Genomic DNA, 21,385 nt, shown 5'->3' on the forward strand with positions numbered 1-21,385 from the left:
GATGGCAAAATATTTTTCTATCTTTTTTCCTTCTCTATCTCCACTGGATATTTCTGTCTTAAGACGAAATTGAGTCATCTTAAACATGTTGAAGACTCGATTTTTGTCATGTTGTGTGGTCATCTTTAATGTGTGCCGTAGATGTTAAATGTGTGTATCTTTGACACTGAAGTTCTTTGCTCTCTCCTGCATTATCGATTTCCGTTTGGTTAGCGGGGGGAATTTGGTCTGAATTCATTCTATTGAATTTTGCTGAAGTGGTTGCACGTGGATTGGTGTAAAGAGTATAAATACTTTTTGGGGCGCTTCTTAAAGGTATCAATATTTTGTGTTCGTCGTATGTAGTGTATTTTGTAAGTATTATATTTTTATTATTGCACCGGTTGGAAATGCTCACAGAGTTTGAAATAGGCCGCCATTTTGGCTTCGTTAAATAGCCGGACTATTCTATCTATTGTAACTTGTGGACTGTTCAGAAACGGTATTTAACTGCAAGCTTGAGTTTTTCGTGAACATCCGAAAGAGTATTTATTCATGGTTGTTTTTCTAAGTTTAAATTGGCGGCATGTCTTGTTTCATTTCAAGGAAGTCTTCCTATTTTTGAGTTTTGTACGCTCAACTAGAAGATGTTGGTAGTTCTCCGTCGAATATGTGCTTTTTATTGCCAAGTTTGTGTTCATTTTGCGTTTTTTTATTGTCCCGAAGAAAAGTTTCCCGCCGCTGCGCTGTCGTATGAAGACTTGCATTAGCGCCATTTCCGTGTATAGGAACAGCATCATCGGAACGTAGATTTAGTGTTTTGTTGCCAAAAATTTTAATTTCCTGTTAATAATTCGACAATGGTAAATAATTGTTTACCTAGCTACGTTTATATACAATATCATGTTATTTAAAGAATGCTGTACCTTTTATTTGGAGCTCGTTCGAAGATTACTAATTGTTGATTTCATTGTAGTTGAACTCGTTAAATGTTACACTTTCTAGATTACGATTCCCGCATTTTTGGTTGAAGTATGCTACAAATATCCAGCATCGTTTCCAATTTTGATAAATTGATTCTGGCATACTTGGTTCGTGCAAAGTTCCCAGATAGGGTTCCGGCATTCGTTTCACTTGGTACTTTAACGCAAATTTTTCCTTATTAGAGATTTAATTTCGTATTAGTTGAAACGAAAGTGGGGATTATTAATATGTTGGAAAGTGGTTCAAATTGCTTCGCTAACGTTCTACTGTACTATTAGTGTTTAAAAATCGTGGGTGTTAACTAGTCTGCAAGTTGCTTGTCGTAAGGATAAGCCATAAATGAAAAGCAAGGTCTTTGTCTGTAATTTCAAGGAGCCGCCATCCCGTTAGCCATTTTTTGTCACACACATCTTGTCTGTAACATTCCATTTCTCATGGTCTAGATTCTATTTGAATTTGTGAGTTTGTGAAATGACTGTTACAAGATATATTTGCAGCTTAACATGAGATGTAGGTATGTTGTGTAATATTTAGTTCAGTGTAGTAAACTCAAAATACTGCATTATAGAATAGTGTGTAGCAAGTTGTTTGCAAAGTGTTTGGGGTATATACGTGAAATGAATGTGATACTTTATTCACTATTTTAACAGTTCGTGTATGTGGTAGGGGGGTAGGTATTATCACACTACTCTAGGTTGTGGTTTGCATTGTGCTTGGCTTGTGAGCTGTGAAGTCGGTCTTTCCCCAGTGTATGTAATTGCTGAAAGCGTGCTGGCAACTATCTTATCACTGACACGGATCAAGTAAGATTTTCTTCTGATCCCTAAGGCATAATGTGCAATACCATGTTTGTTACTATTTAATGATTTGAAATTTGACTGTAGCTATATCTTGGTCTTGGTATTTGCCCATTATGTAGAACTTGAGGGAATAAACCACATTTGAGAAAATGCCCTTGGCACAAAATTTTGTAATTTGTTACCAGTAATTTGAAATATGTCTACCTGCTATTGTGCCATTATATAGAACTGGGCTGTATTTTCAAGGTAGTATTGGTAACCTGTTATTCCTGGCATCTGCTGATTTAGACAACTAAAGAGTTCCCAAATTCTATTGGCATATATAAATATTGGCTATAGTATGTTTGTAAAAAATTTGTATATGTTAAAAGGAATGGTACCTAGTTTAAGGTATGATCATCCATAATTAGTTGGTCGCACGATTAATGGTACCTAGTTTAAGGTATGATCGTCCATAATTAGTTGGTCGCACGATTAATGGCATATACATAATATTTTAAGTAATATTATTAGAATGTCGTAAGTGGAAAACGTAATTTCTAGCTTTACTTTTTCACTGTGTATTAAAGGTGGCATCATTTGAGTAAGGAATCGCCATGAGAGGTCAGCCTAGTGCAGCAGCAGTTCATGTGAAATTCATTGGACTGTTGCTTGTAGACACGTGCCATGTCAGTGCTCTTGGAAGAGAGCTGTGGCAGTGGTGTGGCTCTGTTTTTGTTACCGCATAGTGATTTGTGAAGGTGGAAAAATAGATTCGACCAGTGATTAAGTACTTTGTAAGGAAAGGTATGAAAGCAAAGAACGCTCGTGCAGATTTCCTTCATATTAAATTCTTGCCAAGTGGGCGAATGAATTTAAATTTGGTCAAGAGAGCTTAGATGATCCTACTTCTGAAATCCATCACTAAAGTGCACAAAGTGGTTGTGGGGGATCGCTGATTGCAAGTGCGTGAAATTGTCATGCTTGCCAGATCTCGTGTGAGAGTGTGTATTGCATTTTAACTGAAAAATCAGAAATTGAAAAAATTATCTGCAAGATGGGGGACATGACTTGACGCTCTCTTAAAAATGCATGAAAATGGCATGGCAAAATTACCCAAACAAAAGTATGAAATGAAATGTCACACCTGCCTTATTCACCTGATCGGCTCTGTCAGACTTCCACCTCTTCCCAAAACAAAATTTTCCTTGGTGGATGAAGGTTCACTTCAAATGAAGAAATGATAACCGGAGTTGACAGCTATTTTGCTGGCCTGGGGAAACTCATTTTAGATGTTGGATCAAGGCACTGGAACATCACTGGACCAAGTACTTAATCTACGAGACTACATAGAAAAGCCACCCTCTTATTATAGTGACAAATTAGACTTCAGGTACTGGTCAATATGGATTCTGCTGTAGCAGCAGATTGATTCATGAGTTGGACATCTCTTGTAGGTATAGGGTTTCTTTGAGTGAAACCATTTTCAGACACTGTCTACTGTGTATGCACAGCTTTGTGATAGTTTAGACTGTCAGAACACTTTGGGTTTACTGGAATGTACATTTTGTGTTTGTTTTGTTTGGTCACGTGCTGTGTTAGTTGTTGTCATTGACGTTTTCATGCACCCGGTACATACATTTTTTTTCATAAAAAGCACTGTGTTCAGAATTAATTCTTTGTAAGTTGCAAATCTTGACTAAGGTTGTGTCTCTGTCTTGCGCTGTAAGTACTGTGGTCTTTTTGAGGTTGTAAGGTACTGTACTGTGTCCCCTATGCTATGCAGAAAAACACCCACCATGTGAAATTGCGTGAACAGTGAGTGGTTTGTGTGTTCTCTGTATAATGGAGGTGCACAGTGCCTTACAACCTCAGAAAGATAACTTGTGCAAGACAGGCAGTGCAACACACAATACTAATATATTCGCTCATGACAATGAGAAATTGTTGAAACATGTTGATCTAAGCATGAAAGTAAATGTAAGTGGTGCAGTGTTTCACTATTTAATTAATGAGTGAATGGCAGTTGCAAGCTTTCCAAAAATACCAATTGTGATGATTGAAATAGTCACATTTCTGCTTTCGACTTGTTAGCACTTTTTGGAGAAGCAGTGATACAAAATGGCAACTGAAACTCTTAATTGTTTCTGACACCACTTGAAACAGTACCCTGTTTTCTTTTACATATTTTGATTTGATGCATAGGATGAATTTGATAAGCATGTCTCATTAATAATGGTAACATTGCTGTTGATTGACAATACATTGCAGATAGTATCAATCTTAATAAACTACAATGAAGTAAATTCCCAAACATTGCAAATGCTGGAAGTTATCTAATTTGAAGAAAAATTCTTGGTTTAACCCTTTAGTGACCAGTGGGAACTATAGTTCCCACTTATTTGTTTTCACTGTAAGTTCAGTGGTAATCCGTGTTCCCACTTCTAACTTGTTCTACCATCTCTGTTAGTGTGCTAACTATGTGTAGATTGGCAACGGTTAGGCGAAGGCTGTTGTATTTCTACCTTGTGAGTCAATCGATGCAGAAGCGCAGTTCCCGGGTGAAAATGAGCCACTGTTTTGACCGCTATAGCGTTTTTTGGATAGTGTGCTTTCCTTTTGTGTGTGAAGTGACTTTTGTTGTATTTATCTACTTTTATATTTATGAGGAAGATAGTATTCGTGTATATTAGCTGGATTTGACTGAAAATTACATAAATATTACAAGGTAAGTTAGTGGTAGCAGAAGTGAAGTATTCTGACCATTGGCTGTGGCAGAGTATAATAAAATAATGGGAGGAGTGGATAGATTTGATCAGCTGCGTGAACGGTATGCTGTAGGCAGTCGTTCATGGAAGTGGTGGCACAAACTGTTTTTCTTACTTGTGGATTTGGCAGTTGTCAATTCCTACCTTATGTGGAAACTACAGAAGACAGAAGCAGACCAGATAACATTTAGATTGCACTTGGCAAGGCAGCTTATCTCTGGCTTCTCAAGTCGTAAGAGAAGTGGAAGGCCTGTATATTTTCGAACACCAAAAAGAGTTGTCTGTGGAGTACCAGATGAAGTTTGTCTGGAGAATGTTGAAACTCATTTCCCCACAAAAAGTACAACAAACAGAAGATGCCTCCAATGTAGCACCAAGAACAAAGAAAAGAGAACAAAAATAATGTGTAGCAACTGTCGTGTACCTTTGTGTGTAGCACCATGCTTCTCTAAGTTCCATAGTACATCACCTTAGTGAACTCAAAGGACAGTATGAACTAATACAAATATAAATGTAATGTTTAACATGTTTTTGTACTAAAAAATAAAGGAAATACATTTTTTTTAAATTAGCAAGTGAAGTTACTCCAGAGTTTGATGGGAACAATAGTTCCCTCTAATTTTTTTATACTCATAGGCTAAACTCTCACTTTCAAGATTTAAACTATGATTTTATGAACGGTTTCTTAGCCCAACATAGTGTTCATTAAAAGTCCACAACTTCCGAAAATAATTTGGTCACTAAAGGGTTAATTAGTGGGGAGTGGCTGCAATGTGCCCAGTGGTTAAGAATCTGGTATGCAGCTTAATTTCACTGATGTGTGTACAGTGTAGCACGCTTATTTCTACCTATGTGTCGTCTCTAAAGTGAGCCATGTTAATGTGTGCATGTCATTTATAGCAATGTATATAGTGAGACCCTAACTTACTAGCTTTTGTTGTTAGATCCATGCATGGAGAGGGAAAATTTCATTTTGAAAGTGGTTACCAGAGGATGAGGTTTGGTGCCCTAGGGTTTATATGTGGAACTGATTTCTGCAGAAAAATCCATCAAGGGAATGAAATTACACTATGGTGTTTCAAATTTTTACAAGGTTGGGATGTACTGTTCCTTCAAAAGGTTGGCAGTGGTCAATGAGAGTGCTAACAGATTGAACAGACAAGGCTGTGCGTGTGTGTGCGCGCTGATCTCTATCTAGAGAATGTCTTTGAGGCCAGCCAGAATAATTTCCTCTGATCAGTTGAAAATAGTTGCAACTATCCATTGGCACTGGCAGAATGCCTGTGTTGGAATTCATTTGCATGGTTCCAATGGTTGCAGCTGTATCTTAATTGAACCTATAACAAATTCTTTACTTTGTGGAAAACATTTTTCTTTGATGAAAGAACATATAAAATTTGTGTAAACTATGATTTTAGGTATAATTTATATTGCAAATTGTAAAAACATAATTAATTTTGTTAGATCCTGAAGCATTCATGTACAGTTTGGGACAAATTGGGCAGCAGTGCACATACTGCCATTTTTGTGCATAATAAGTGTCCGTGCTATTACACTCTTTTTGGTTGTCTCATAGATTCTTCCTTCTGTTTTGTCCCTAAGTGGAATGTTTCTTACCTCAGGCTTCATTGGTAATTGTGTGTTACTGTTATTTCTCCACTTCCAACTTCCACTGGATACTAAGTCACTGTGTACTGTTTCATGGACCCACTTTTGTTGGTTGATTTGGGTGAGGAGACCAAACAGTGAGGTCAATGGTCCCATCGGATTGGGGAAGGAAATTGACCATGCCCTTTCAAAGGAATCATCCCAGCATGTTGCCTGAAGTGATTTAGGGAAATCATGGGAAACCTATATTAGGATGACCGGATGTGGATTTGAACTGCTGTCCTCTCGATGCACTTTATTGATCATTCTTCTGACAGACCTGTGCAATCATAACTGACTGCTCGCTAACAGCTGCTAGCCTACCCTATTGCCAGTAGTGCTAAACACAGGACAAAACCCACTCATTCTTGTGGCCAGAGATTTGTCAACTAGTTTATGCTATGCTCCTGTAGGCTTTTGGTTGAGCTGAGAGAAGTAACCTTACATGTTGGTTTCCAAGGAATTTCACTCCATCTGTAGTGCCTGTGCTTAACAATCTTTAATTGAAGGTGATTTTTAGACAAAAAGAAGTTAGTTTTAAATCTTAGGTATCTCAAATGGTATTGCCAGTTTCCACTACAGTAATCAAATGGTATTAATACAGTACATAGTAGCTTCGTATGAGCAGTTGCCAGCGGGCTCGTGCGCATGCGCAGAGCCGAATTCGTGTATGAGCAGTGCCTTCCTCCCGCTTCTGGCTACTTGGAGCGTGGCTGTTTGGTGTATGAGCAGTAGCAGCAAGTAGCCAGAAGCTACCCGGAAAAATTTTCCTGGCGCGCCCAAGCTGCCAGATTCGCGCATGCGCAGAGCAAGCTGAGTTATAGTGGGGGGTCCTTCCCCACGTGACTCGTACCCGTGTATATGTTTCGTGTCTTCGTTTACAGCTCCCACGTCAAATGAAAACAAAACAGATTTCTGTGCCCGGTAGCCATCAAGTGAATTAATATACATTCTCATAACCATGAAAGACCAAAATAAGTTAGAAGTTTCAATTTTCTGATTTTATATTATTTCCACGTTATTAGCAATCAACCATTAATGTCTTAATGAAGCTATTTCTGTCTGTTTTATAGAGAAATTTGCTTCAGTTAATATTTTTTCCGCTGAGGCAGTTAGTTTATTTGAAACGAAGTGTTTCATTCCGCGCTATTGGCTACTTTCAACCTCGTTCAGTTTAAAGTGCAAAATTTCATTTTCTGGGACGAATGACGTTATACCATAATAAAGAACCAAACATGAGAATACAGTACGGGACCTCCAAGAAAATTGGTATCACGAGAACCACATGAAAAGCTGAATATCAGGTACTTCAAAGTCCATCTGGACATAGAAACGTGCAATTAGAGCGGAATGAAGTATTTTAGAATGGTTTATGAAATTCCGATGCTGCTGGAGTAGTCTCTGATGTCCTGTTCCTTTTATGACACTGTAAGATCTCTTAATGCTATAAACGTACGAACATACGTAAACATTGACTTGAAGCTAAGTAGGCAAATTTGGTCAGTATTTTTGAACTAAATATTTTGTTTCAAATATAATGACAGCTGTAGCAGAATTTTATAGATCTGCCTTGTGTGAAAGTGTTTTTCGATCACAAGGCACTTGTCTAGTACTTCCTCTGGGCCTAAAGTTATTTCTTAATTTGTGTTTACGTCTTAAATTTATAGAATGCCATTCTATGCTAAATTTTAGACTGGCAGCATACCATGTTTTATCGTTCTAACTCCCCACATGGCTTCATATTTATTACTAGGGTAGAATATAAACTGTCAGTTGTACAGTTTCTTTGCCTCGCAGACAACCATGTTAATTTTTTCACATTTTGAAATAGTCATGAAACTTATTGTCCTTTATTCCGGTATAAGCTACACAAGAAACTCTCTTTTTTTGTTGCAAGGAACTTGTATTCCATACTAGTAGCTTTTTGCAGTGCTGTGTAGATGTAAACCTGTCGGAAATGCTGCATAACAATATTGGAGAGTACGAATTAAAAAAAAAAAAAAATATATATATATATATATATATATCTGTCAGTCACCCCTTAGCAAAATTTTATGGTGCTTCGAGCTGTGGAGTCTAATTTTGAAATGATATTTTGCCAAGAACTTCTTCCTTATTTGCATCCTTTATCTGTGTGGGATATGATAAAACAATTGCTCTAAGTACAACTCAGTTGTCCTCTCAGCAACATGCCACACGGGCGGCACGGCTACACATGGTCACGTGATGCCCCACCAGAAATACGACGAAAAGCGTATGAGCAGAGCAAGCACCAAGCACGGGCTGCCTACGTCATCGTAGCTGCGCATGCGCAGTACAGCCTGTTGTCTGGCGCTTTCTGGTAACTGCTCAAACGAACCTAGTAACTCCAATGAACAGGTCCAGAGGCACTTAAGAAGTTAACTCTGGTCGTGTTTAAGCTACTTTCTAGCAACCTTACCCTGATGGCTTGATAATTCAAACTGATACCATTACAGTTAACTGAGGCATTTTTGAGGCAGCCTATGGTTCCTTAAGGCACTATGTTCATTTTATCAGGAAATTTGCCCATACTTGGCACATTTCCAAATGACTCACTTTGCTCTTAATGGTGTTAAAGGAAAATTGGCCACACTATAAAGGAGGCTGGACCGTTAATGATAAGACGGCGTATGTTGTTAAACACCATACACTTTAAAACATGCCAACTGGTGACTTAACAGTTTCTCATTATTGGTGTATGGTCAGAATTTTCTTTTCCAGATGCCGACTAACTTAGATCACAGGTTGTGCAGGTTTCAAAAGTGCAGTCAGATTAAAAGTAAAATCACTGTATGAACCAATAAGCATGGCTTCTGGGAACAGTTCGCTTGTTTTGGCTGTGACAGTCAATCTTTGAGGTTTTAATTACTTTGGTGTGGCTTAACCCCAACCTTCCATAGCTTTTCTTATCAAAACTATGATGTGATGTGCATTTGACTGGTTCTGCTGGTGCAGGATTTTCTCATAGTGTACTTCATGTATGATTGAGCAGTTTTTTCATGTATGACTGTGCAGTTTAAAAGTAATGTCAAGTTGTCATATGCAGGTTGCAGTGCATGATTGATAAATTATCAGTGCAATGCTTGCCAATTTTATTTGCAGATTTTGACATAATTTGCAGTTTAATCTAAAATTTGATACATATACTGTCATATAGATATATAGCTATCAATCTGTAGATGCTTAGTGTAATGTTTATTCCATTGAATTGGTGGATTGCAGTATATGGTGTTCATGCAAATTACCTTGATTGCTAATGTTCTGCTTTCAGACCGAGATATGAGTTCAGAAGGATATCAGCAGAGGGGAACGAGAGTGTATGTGGGAGGTTTAAATGAATCAATTAAAAAGGAAGATTTAGAAACAGAATTTGAGAAATATGGGAAATTGAACAATGTCTGGGTAGCATTCAATCCACCAGGTTTTGCTTTTATTGAGTTTGCAAATGAAGGTGATGCAGAATCTGCCTGCAATGACTTGAATGGCTTTGCATTAAATGGCTCAAAATTGAGAGTAGAGATTTCACGGGGAAGGGGCCGTGGAGGTAGAGGTGGATTCCGTGGGTCAGGGGGTGGTGGTAGAGGATTTTTTGGGAGGGGAGGCTCTAGGGGCTCATATGACAGAGGTAGTTTCCGCGGAAGCCGTGGTAGGGGATCTTCAAGAGGACGCTACGGAGATGACGACTACAGTTCCAGCCGTGGCAGCTATGGAGGAAGCAGAGACTACGAACGTGATGGAGCTCGTGGATCTGGCTACAGGGTTTCAAATAATTACTACGGTGGTGATACTGGCTCATCGAGGTATCGCAGTCGCTCCCCAGTGGGGCGTGGCAGGTATTTATCCAACCAACAAACCGGTCTTCGTACATGAAATTTAGTATTGTCATGAGACAGTTTGCGGGTCCTAGTTGGTGCTGATGTCAGTTCTTAAGCTGAAGCTCCTTCGACATTATTTCTTTCAAGTATGGAGCAAGCATGGACCAATAGTGCAGAAAAAGCTGGTAACTGCAGGTCCATGTGAATTTAAAAAATCTTCGATTAGTAAAATATAATTGTTGGGTTTGAGGGACAAGGCAAGGACAGTCTCATGGCATATCACTGTACTTCTTTCTTTAAGAAGTGCTTGAAACCCAGGCAAACTTGTCACATGTATCATATTAACATTAAATGTCAGCAAACCATCATTGTTGGTGTAGTTTGTGAAAGTGATCAAAGTTAAATCTGCTGTTTATGTGAAATTCACACTTTACTACTGTGATATACAGACCTATCATCAATGAAGGTTAATCTGTTTGCTATCATGAAATAACTTCGTTTGTAAGAATTATGTGCTTCGCTGTTGGAATTGAACTGTGCTTCGATATATTTTGAGTGCTAGTAGATGACTGCCCTCCTACGAATGTTACTGCGAATATTTCAGCTCCAGGGACTATGGGAGTGCTGATGGTTCATTTGGCTACGGTGGTAATCGATCAGGCGACGGATACTAAAGCGGTCTGCGATGAAAATGGAAGGACTTAAGGTACAACGAATTTTTTTTCATATGTTGGTAGCGAAACATTTTGCTGCCATTCCTACGTGTTCTGAAACATGTGGTATCGTTTCCATCTGATGGGAGTCCTAAATTACAGTATTTATCTCAATTCAGTAGAAAAAATATTGTTGTAGTTCCTTTATGTAGTCATCCAGTAGTTACTGTTCCATTCTAATCCTAAAAAAGTGATTCTTGTTTCCTTATTATGCATGTTACTAATCTGGACAGGATAGTTTAAACCATTTTAACACGCATGGCTCATATGCATGGAGATAAGTTAGTATACTTCAAGCAGAATTTGGAACTAAATTGTTTATGCCTTAGCTTTCTAAAACTATGATGCTGAGTGATCAAGGAAGTGTTTTGTATCTTGCCATGTTTACAGTCCCTTTCCTTCACGACCACATTTTTGATCGTCGAGAGAACGGGGCACTATCCAACGACACCACTTTTGTGGTCGATAATTTCGTCACGTTAAGAGCTTCGAGATTGTAACCGCATCCAAAAAATGATCTCCGAGTTCGTCTGAATAGCCCCAATGTGTGGAAGAACTGCCCAAAATGTTTTATTTGTGAAGTGTTGATTACTGAAACAAGAATTAAGGAATGAACATTATAGGTTTACTCATTCTGTGTTAAGTTTTGAGTGTATGGACAAGCTTAAATAACAGTTGCTATGTCATGCAGCTTCCCATTTTTCACACATTATCATAACTTTTTTATATTTCATTCTTTCACCAAGTAACTTCAGTGTTAAGATTAATGGTATTACTAAAACATAGTTTTCGTGTTTAGTGTTGAATAAAGTCCTTCAATGTGAGAAAGTTCAATTTTGATTTAAGAGCCTGGACCATTGGTCATGAATCCTTTGTGTATTTCATTACAGTGTGGAGTTGATACTAATCTTTGCAGTCGGACATTAGGTATGTAGTTCATTAAGTCTTCAGAAAACTCATTTATATGCAGATACCTACATCTTCACATGCCATATCAATTTGACACCCTGTAACATGTCTGGTGAGTATTAGATATAGAAGTTATATTTGCAGTAAAATCTACCTGTTTCATCTGGATTAAGCTGTAATAGATCAAAAAGTCACACATTACATTCAGTATAATTAACAACCATGCAGTTGGTGCATGGTCCTTGACCGATTGCAGTGAAATACACCAGGACAAACATGCCCACTAGAAAGCACAATGCTGTGTTTTACAATTAAATGATTGTATGTTAGATGAATGTGGATGGATGCAGCCTTGCAAATAATTATAATAATTGGTGTCTGCTTCACATTAAAGTTGATTGGGAGTAGTAGTCCCATGTGTGCTAGTACTGACGTTAGTGGTGAAACAGTTTTTTCTAAGCTATCAAACTTTTGTCTTCAGAAGATATTATGCTTCAGTTGGTGAGTATAGAAATTGATTTATAAAGGTGTAGTGTCCTTGTGGTAATAAACAAATCATTAAATTTGTAACATACTGATTTCCATACCTAACACAGTAGCAGTTACAGTGTATTGTCAGAATTGTGGCTTAAAAGCTTTTCAGTTAGAATGTGTATCGTCCATTCAAAATTCAGATTAATTTTGCTTTAAAAAGTGGATTTTCCCTTTAACTGTGCTTTTAGTAGTAGATCCTTTCCCTTACATTTGGGACATGCACATATATCGAAGTCTTTAAGTTTAGCACTGGTTTACACAACAGTATTACAAATTGTGATACGAAGTGTTGCTGTTTGTGTTCTTATTGTAAAGCAGATTTAATTGCTGGGTTATGACATCTCTGGGCCCAGTGTTTTGCAGAGCAATCATGTAAACAATTTCTTCAATTTTTATCCAGATACTGTTTTTAAGGTACAGTTGGCTAACATTTTAAATCATTTTGTCAGCTTCTGTTTGATCTTTGCCAGAAGTAGTATCTTCAATATAAAGTAAAACAAGATTTTATAAATAGTACCCACATTCTAAACATCCAGGGTGGTATTTAATGATGCTAAAGCATTGGTGAGATTGAGAAAATGGTTACATTACCTCAAGTAACCAGCAGTGTTTAATGAAGTCTTAATTGCTTATAGGGAATTATGCACTGATTTAGTGTGAAATTTGACATGTGCAATGGGTAATATAACATTTTACAAGTGTCATCACCTTTTTTTCTAGGAGAGGGAAGAAATTGTCTGATTGCCGCCTTTAAATTTTAATTAAAAAGGCTGTGTCTTTATCTACTTCAGTTTTTGCCATGCCATAACATCAGAATTTTAGAAAATTCATTTCAGAGCTTAACTGTTTCACTTACACAACGGTATTCTGTGGGGGGGGGGGGGGGGGTAGCAATGAGTATTGGCTGTTAGTGGGTAGAAAATTTAAAAAGGTGACTTTAAGGAGTGGTAGAAATAAGGGTGAGAAAATTGATGCTTCATAGTACTTCTTAAATATGTTTTATTGGAAATTCAGTGTGCTTTGACTTATGATACTTTTTATGTGATTATACTTCTGTAGTTGGTTTACACAATGGTAAATTTAATGTCTTATGCAATTTGTTGCATGTGAAAACCTGACAGTCTTTCATTCAAACCCAGTTTGATAGCAGCCCCACTTGAAGTTAAATTCTGCTTCAGAATTTGTCATGAGTTACGAAGAAAATTCGCATTGGCCTATTCAAAAGATGAGTTTTTGAAGTCTGATATTGAATTTTAGTTTGCATCTGCAGTTTGTCAAGCTATGTTGGTCATTAGAACTTGTACTATTCAGTAAGTGTTTTACATGCTAGAGATTTGTTCATATTTCATGAATACATGAAGGAACCTGCATCTGTTGTGTATTGCCATTTTGTTAATGTGGAACTCCTTGACTCTGGAGAACCAGAACAGCAGCACTACCAGAACTAGATAGTGTTAGCAAGAACTGGATGTAATCATTGGAATTATAGTACTGCAAAAACTACAATATTTAACCAAGGAAAATTTGCAGGTATTTAGGCTTTTAGTTTTGTTGTGCAGTGTATAGACTTATGTTCAGTATCCAGTCACTTGCAGGATTAATCCAAACAAATGTTCTGTGCCTGAAGATTGATGAAATAAGTGAAGCTTGTTTCATTAAACTCTTCATGTGTTAATGCTGCTTTATATTGGTATTGTTTGTAGAAATGTTAGAGTTGAAACACAGCAAATGTCATCTCAAACTGAATCACATAGGCGCATAACTGGTGCATTTGTCATTACCATCACCTTGGTATTACATTCATATTTCTTCCTTTCTTTATGGGGTGTATTGGAGAGAAAGGTCTTCGAAGTAGCCCTGTGGTTACTTGAAATCTTAAGTCCACCTCAAGACATATTACAAAACACTAGTGAAATAGCATGTGTAATAGAGGTGAATAATATATTACTATTTGCACTTAATGGATTTTAAGCAAAGAATTTGGTGTGCCACCTCAGATTTTCTGGTTTGACAAACCCCATTTTCTGTTGACTTTGGATACTGTGGGTGAGTCAGAGTAATGCATGATTCGGTCACTCATTTAACACTGCAAAACTTGGTTAATTACAGATTAAAGTGTCAGCTTTTGATTCTATAGTGTGATCTCTTTTGCTCTTTGATTGTGAATATTCTTGTGGCTTTCCTTGGTTGGAGACAGTATTTGAGAAAAGCATAAGTTGCTAGAGTTTCTTGTAAATCTTAACATAATTAAGTTCTGCATGATGTGCTGGTTTTATTTGCATTTGACATGAAGGCTGAGTGTGAGCTTAGTTGTTCAGCACTGCAGTGTCAAGAGTATTTAGAAATCCTCAGGTATATGGGTGAAGATAGGTGCATCTGACTGCTTACTGCAAACGTAATTTGACACAGGATTTGTTTTATTCATTTTAAATAGTTTCAAAATTACTTAACCTTTAAGTTTTTAATTTTAAATTTAGTGTGCTGGAGTTAACCTGAATCTTAAATCGCTCAGAATATACTGTAGAAACAATTTAACTCATGTGCAAAGGGACAGAAGTGATCTGAAAAGATTTGACTTTGTATCCTACAATTTTTGGCAAGGACTACATGTTTGGTAAACTTCTCCACTTGAGGTACATTTGTTAAGATGTTCATAAACAGTGCTGCAAGTTTACAAAAGTGAAACCAAATAATCAGTCTGCATTTGAGATTAGCAGTTTAAATTGTCAAAACTTTACAGCAAATTGAACACACTAAAGAATGGTTTCAAAAGAATAGTTGCAAATAGGTTAAATATCTCTTCAAGGTTTGTGTGTGTATGACAAATACATTACTTGTAAGACAGTAATTACAGCTTGATTATTTTTGTAGAAATCATAAAAAGTAAACATTCAGACAATATTAGGCAGCTAACATTACCATGAGGCCACTGGTGACCACAGCAGAGCATTACACATGGCCCCCACCAGCAGCCACACCATACTCCAGCCTGATAGTGAATCAGCCATCACTGTGTGGCAGTCCATGTTCTACAAGAAGGGGGTCATAAATAGCAGATAACTGTTTCAACAATGTGTAATGGTACTGTATTGGATATGAGCAGTGTCAGCCCAACAGTGATAAAGAGGTGCAGGAAGCATTTAAAGTATGGTGCTTGATAGAATTGTGATGAAATTCAGAATGGAAGAAACATTAAACCAAAATTTAGTGATTCACAGAGTAATGCAGTATGTTAAGTTAGCTATGCACTTCTAAATTGGTGTTACATACATAGTTTCCAAACCTTATTTACAGAATTAGCATTGTACAGAAGTAATGTATTTCAGTGTTGTACATTTCATTGTCAAATAAAGTGGATCTTCTTTAAAATTAAATGTCATCACTTGATTCCCTTATTTCCTGTATAATGTAATGGATTACATGGAAGTGAAATTTCATCCTTCCATGTGATTCAGTGAAAAGACAGTATCCAAATCAAGATCTTGAAACGTGTAATATTATGAATAGTACTCTTGCCTCTGCTTCTTTTGTGGAGGGGGGGGGGGGGGGGGGTCAGGGGCATTGAGAAAAATGGCCATATACTTCTTAAAAAGCTCTGCACATGAAAATTGCATGTTGATGCTGTCTAATTCAAATTTCATAAACTGACCATATTTGGGTTCTTGTGATGTCTTCTGCATAGTAAGGAGCCTCAGGTAGGTTGTAATCCCTGTCTTAATGTAAAATTTATTTGTATGGGAGGTACCTTTTATCAGAAATTATTGGGAATAAAAATTTGTGAAAAATATTGCTTGTAAGTTTTTGTGTGTTCAAACTTTGTTGAACTACACAATACTCCAATGCGTGTTAAAAAATGTTGAAATACACAGTACTCCAATGAGTGTACCTGGCAATAAATAGGTGCTGAGAGAAAGTACACCTTACAGAAAACGGCCATTTCATCTGTTGGTATGTCACAGCTCCATCTCCTGCAATTCACTTTCTCCAGCTTGTGTTTGCTGTCTTGCTCGTGTTTAAAGGTCTGCAACAGCTATCTGGTGGCCTAAGTTTCTGCCTAGTTAACATGGTCGTTTCAGGACTTCATACCTTGCAATATATCCTTGATCGAACTCGAATGTTACCACTGCATCATATTGAATTGGGGTGTGTGTGTGTGTTCCAGATTACACTGTTTGACTCAAGTGTTCTAGATGCAGCTATGAAGATATTTCTGTAGTATTACATACCTTTGAAAGTTTCTTTAAATACCTCCACTATGGCAAAATTGGTACACTTGGTCATGAATAAATTTCTCAACATTTTGCTACACTTTGATGTATTTGCACTGAAAATTATTTCCTGGAGGGCACAAGCCATGGACATCTTCGAATTTCCCCCACTTGTATGCACTTATGTCGTTACTGCCTCACACCCATTTGCTTTTGTGCATGACCTACACACTCCAATTCAGTGATACTTGAACTGCTTTGAAAGCTTTTGAATTTGTCTCTCAAATAGTTGCCCTCTGAGGTGGGCTATCCACAAAATTAATTTTTTCTGAGAACTCATGGTCAGTTTGCAGTGTTTTTAAGTGAATAAATAAAGGATGATAATACGGCAGAAACAAACTCTTTAATTTCAACTGGTATAGAGCCCCTTCAGACATCAGGTCAAGGTATTCTCGTTGATAGTATCTGAATTTTATATTTATTGCTTTCTCTAAACAGCATATTCTCACAAACTCTTGGTTTCATCAGCATGACGACTCCCAACACTTGGTGAAAAATTGTTTATTAAAAATGCAATGGTAAATGCTTCAGGTAAGCACACCTTTTCCAAAAGATTTTATGCTAGAGTGTAACCAAAAGTTTCAAGCCTTGGATCAAAATGTCTTAACAATTTGAATATTGCTAGTAACTGCAGTATGCATTATACATTTGATGGGAAAGCCAGCATACTGCCAAAATGTCAAATGCTGGGGCATCAGTCCTAGTGTTGTGCAAATTGTATTTGTACATAGTGCAGTTAGTGACAAAATGTACATTCACAACATTGTAGCTGCTATGAACTACCAGAACAGGATATAATTTTTGATGAGAATACTGTAAGAAAGATTTTACACCAATGGACTGACAGTCAGTATGACATGAAATACTCCATAATATAGTTTACTTACTTGATTAGACTGTCGGAGGTAAAAAAATGAAAGTTGTTAACAGTATGGTAAATGCATACAGTTCTTGCATTATGCACATTTGAGGCAAGCTCGTTGGTCACAATTCTCATTGAAACATTATTCCATTAATAGTTCTGAGCAGTACTCAAAGGGGGTTCAAAATACACTAGGGAAGTCTTTGGTGCAGCCACATTGAAGGAAAAAAATTGTGCCACTAACTGGAAATTCACAAGCAATTGAATGTTTAAAAAGTGGTCTCTATGCCTTACGTTTATCTTTGTCTGAAGGTACTGTACTTTAACTGCGATACATTTCACAAATTTTTTGTATGGACAAAAGTATGCAGGTTGCACAATGCTGTCCAGTTTGGCTTCTTGATGGAATTACATGTCTTCAGGAACTAGAGTTGTACAGTTTGTCACGTAGTTGCTCTCCATGAGTTAACCAAAAAAGGGTTTTTTCTTGTACATTTGGCCACATTACTTGTCTAGGAAGACTTTTTATATCCCCTTTGCCATATTAGCAGATTTGCTAGCAAAAACCTGTGGTACATTTATATTCATATGTGGAGGAAAATGCAGAAATGTTGACTGCTGGCAGCCACAGCAGAAGCTGGCACCATGTTGGTCAGATGGCAAAAAGTCTGGTGATGAAAAGTATCCATCACTTAGCAGTTAATGTTAACCACTGAGAGAAAATGGAAAAGCATTAAAGTGTAGATATCAAATCTTTCCATTAATAATACAGGGGAATCCAAAATGAATGGGACAAAGTATATTACTGTGACTTTTCCAGATGGTTAACACATTTCATGGAAATGAACAAAGAGTTTATTAGGTCTAAAACAAAGATTTCCTAATTTTTAGAGATGTCTTTGAATATTTCAAACAAAAGGTGGGCATTTTTAGTGACAGCCAAGTGTGAAGCTTTTTCTCATTGAACTGCACAACAGGATGCATTTTACACTATTTGATGTAAGTTGAAGTACAAGGGTTTTCTAACACACTGCATGATTAATGTATCTTTCAAAGTGAATTTAATTATACGCTAGTTTGCAGCAACTACTGGGGATGGTAATTGTACCGAACATAATTTTGCTCTATTTTGGTCTTATTCACTAAAAGTAAATGTTTGGCTCCCAATGAGGTGCAAGCAGTCACTGATCTACATGCCCTTCTGTTGTCACATCGGAAATATATAAATGTTTTGCCGTAAGTATGTGGAATGTTACTCCACATCTACTAAGTGGATGGATATGTGCGAGTGTATACCTGAATTTTGTTTGTGTTTGTTTGTGTGTCTATCGACCTGCCAGCGCTTTTGTTCGGTAAGTCACCTCATCTTTGTTTTTATATATAATTTTTCCCACGTGGAATGTTTCCTTCCACATCTACTAATTATTATTTACTACAATTAGAAGCCAAACCTCTGTGTGACCAGACCAATGACCACATTAAGTCAGAAGTCAAAGCTATCATTAATGTGTTGACTGCCACGTAGTCACAGCAGGCAGCTATACTGCACCACCAGCAGCCTCATGGCAGTCGACACGTGTGCGCTGTGTAACTGATCCATTTGTGAGAAAGTAGTGATAATTTCTCTAGCTTCTTGGACACGCATTATCTTCTATGCCTGGTAATAATAATAATAAATCACCAGCAATAAGATCACAAACCTGTAACAGTATTTTATGATGGATACAAAAGGACATGATTTATGAACGGATGAAGCAAATTGTTTTTGTGTGACATTTATTTTCCATGACATGTCTGTTCCAAAAACTAATTTCCCCTTGGTTCTGCAAAGAGTTTAATTTTCACACAATGGCCTCACATCTGCCATCACTGAAGCAAACTGAATACCCATCCTCCATTTTATCTATAGTCAGGGCGTCATCTGCTATGTGCCCCCCATGAAATTGAAATTGACTTTGATTATCATAAAATAACTCGTGGTTGATGTAGACACAACTGCAAGATGACTCTTGACTTTTTTTGTCCGGCCATGATAACTTCTTGCTGCTCACAAAGTAAATCCATGCAAAATGAGCAGATACGACCATGAAGAAGATTATGGTAAACTTCATAATGCATCATGGTTAGCTAATGGAAATGGTGCTTTTGTTGTATATAAAAGGAGTATGATTATTAATTTACAGCTTTATTGTATGCTACAAATGACTTGGAGAGTATTACTGACTAAATTTTTGAAAGTTCACTTTCTGAGCCCTGGTTGTGCATTTCAACTTTTTCTGTAAGTGTTGTGGAAAGTTAAAAGACACCTGATTTATTTCTGTTGTACATGTATTTCTTTTCAAAGTGATTTGAGCAGATGTAGCTCATTGTAGTTTTAAAGAGTTTCTTCAGTTTCACATTTGCTGCCCACCTCTACATTAGCTTCTGTTATTTCAATTCTTACAACTGAATGCTAAACATTCTTTAGGCAGCCTTGATGTATATTTTGCTAAACAAATTGCAAAGAAAAATTAAATGATTCAACAAATAAAGCAGTTCACTTTCCACATAGACAAATAATAGACTGGCTTCTCTCAAAGTTCTGATCACTGTCAATAGGGATGCCGAGTTAATCTTGGTTGCTACAGGGAGCGCTGTAACTCATTTGCTAGTCATTCTCTGAAATTTAAATTTGTTGGTAGTATCTCTTCCAGTGAGAAATAAGGCATAGTAATTGATATCACAGGTGGCATTGTTCAGTATGTGTAAATAAGACTAGAGCCAGCTTCTTAATTTTATGTTCTTATGAACTCAGTTTCAGGATGTGGGACTGTCACATGGTGAGATATGGTTACTTACCTTCCCTCCCAGGCTTTAGCCATCTATGACTGGTTAGTTCAGTTCTCACATGCCTAATTCAAATTAAAGCAGTCACAATGAAAATTATAAAAATATATATTTTAATTAATTGTCCTCTGTATCTACAGTAAAATTTCAGTCTACAAAGTCCTTTAAATTTCAAATTTTGCACCATATACTTCTTGCAACTCCTCTGCGTCTGAAAGAATATCACTTTATATGTGCAAGTACAGCAGATCTCCTGTCAGTATTTTGGAAGAGTGCTCGTATCAACTTTTTCACTTCTGCTGGTGCAAAGTAATGAGCTAATGGACCTTTCCCATCACACCATCTAGCTTCTATACCCTTCAAGTTCTCTCCCAGGACAATAGCAAGTTCTTGAAAACGCAGCCACAGCTTCACATACCTAACAACTTCCTTTGGGTCCTGTCCAAAGAAGAGAGAGCACAATACACAATATTAGAAATTTTAAAATACTGCTAATTCATCATTACAATTGCAACTGCCTAAACAAATTTTACTCATAAGGCACAATGAAGTGAATATTATAGCAATATGAAAAAAAAATAATCAGCAGCATTTGATTTGGCATGAGGGCAGCGCTCTTATGTATTGGAAAAGTAACTTATTTGGAAATATGATATAGATAACACTTGGTTTTTATTTTCTGGAATCTGTATTATTCTCCTCTCCAAAAAATTAATCCAAAATAGTGACAAAGGGCTATGGGCATACTGCACCTCAGTAGTTCCACAACATTCGACAGCTCTTTCAGATTACACAATTTACATGGCCAAACTATACCAAGGTGTGGATAACGTTAGCTTTTCGCTAACGTAGTAGGGCTATCCAGGAAGTACGCTCCATTTGGTTGTAAGCACTGGGATTGTAAAAGCAAGGTAAATAGATTTTTTAAACTCAACCTTTGTATTACTTCTCTATGTGATAACCATTCTGATTTATGCATTTCACATCACTTCAGAAATTTACAAATTCCCTCTGCATATAATTCTGCCACCTAAGAGCTTGTACCCAATGAGCAAAGAACTTTTGGTAACATAATTCTTTAGTCACAGTCTCATTCAACACACTATGTCAAATCTGCAGGAAGTTGTCTTACATTGTTAAACACCATTTTCATCAATTTTCTATATCTGATTGTTTTTGAGTACAGTGGACAGCTACTTCTGTAAACACAGTGAACAGTTCTCGTACTGATGTGCAACACCTTACCTCATAACATTTGTTTTATACACAGAAATTCTGAA

At 37.1% G+C, this 21,385-nt stretch overlaps 2 protein-coding genes across 3 annotated transcripts in view; one reads left to right on the forward strand and one right to left on the reverse strand.

The window, feature by feature from the left end:
• The first annotated feature begins 174 nt into the window (after nucleotides 1-174).
• Nucleotides 175-15,523, forward strand: LOC126416053 (RNA-binding protein Rsf1). 2 transcript variants are annotated; one of them, XM_050083525.1, is made up of 4 exons: nucleotides 175-315; nucleotides 9,450-10,011; nucleotides 10,598-10,699; nucleotides 11,097-15,523. In XM_050083525.1, the coding sequence occupies exons 2-3, from the start codon at nucleotides 9,458-9,460 to the stop codon at nucleotides 10,665-10,667; spliced, it is 624 nt and encodes a 207-aa protein (XP_049939482.1). In that variant the 5' UTR covers nucleotides 175-315; nucleotides 9,450-9,457; the 3' UTR covers nucleotides 10,668-10,699; nucleotides 11,097-15,523. The 2 variants fall into 2 exon arrangements, with proteins under 2 accessions (XP_049939482.1, XP_049939483.1); XM_050083526.1 differs by lacking the exon at nucleotides 175-315 and adding an exon at nucleotides 703-842.
• Nucleotides 15,524-20,195: 4,672 nt separating this feature from the next.
• LOC126416344 (centromere/kinetochore protein zw10 homolog) overlaps nucleotides 20,196-21,385 on the reverse strand; it is a 186,028-nt gene continuing 184,838 nt past the window's right edge. Inside the window, exon 10 of the mRNA XM_050084021.1 lies at nucleotides 20,196-20,543. Coding sequence (XP_049939978.1) covers nucleotides 20,328-20,543 — 216 coding nt within the window. The 3' untranslated portion in view covers nucleotides 20,196-20,327. The remainder of the gene's footprint in view (nucleotides 20,544-21,385) is intronic.

Source organism: Schistocerca serialis, chromosome 8 (genome assembly GCF_023864345.2).
Source record: "Schistocerca serialis cubense isolate TAMUIC-IGC-003099 chromosome 8, iqSchSeri2.2, whole genome shotgun sequence".
Classification (NCBI taxonomy): Eukaryota; Metazoa; Arthropoda; class Insecta; order Orthoptera; family Acrididae; genus Schistocerca; species Schistocerca serialis.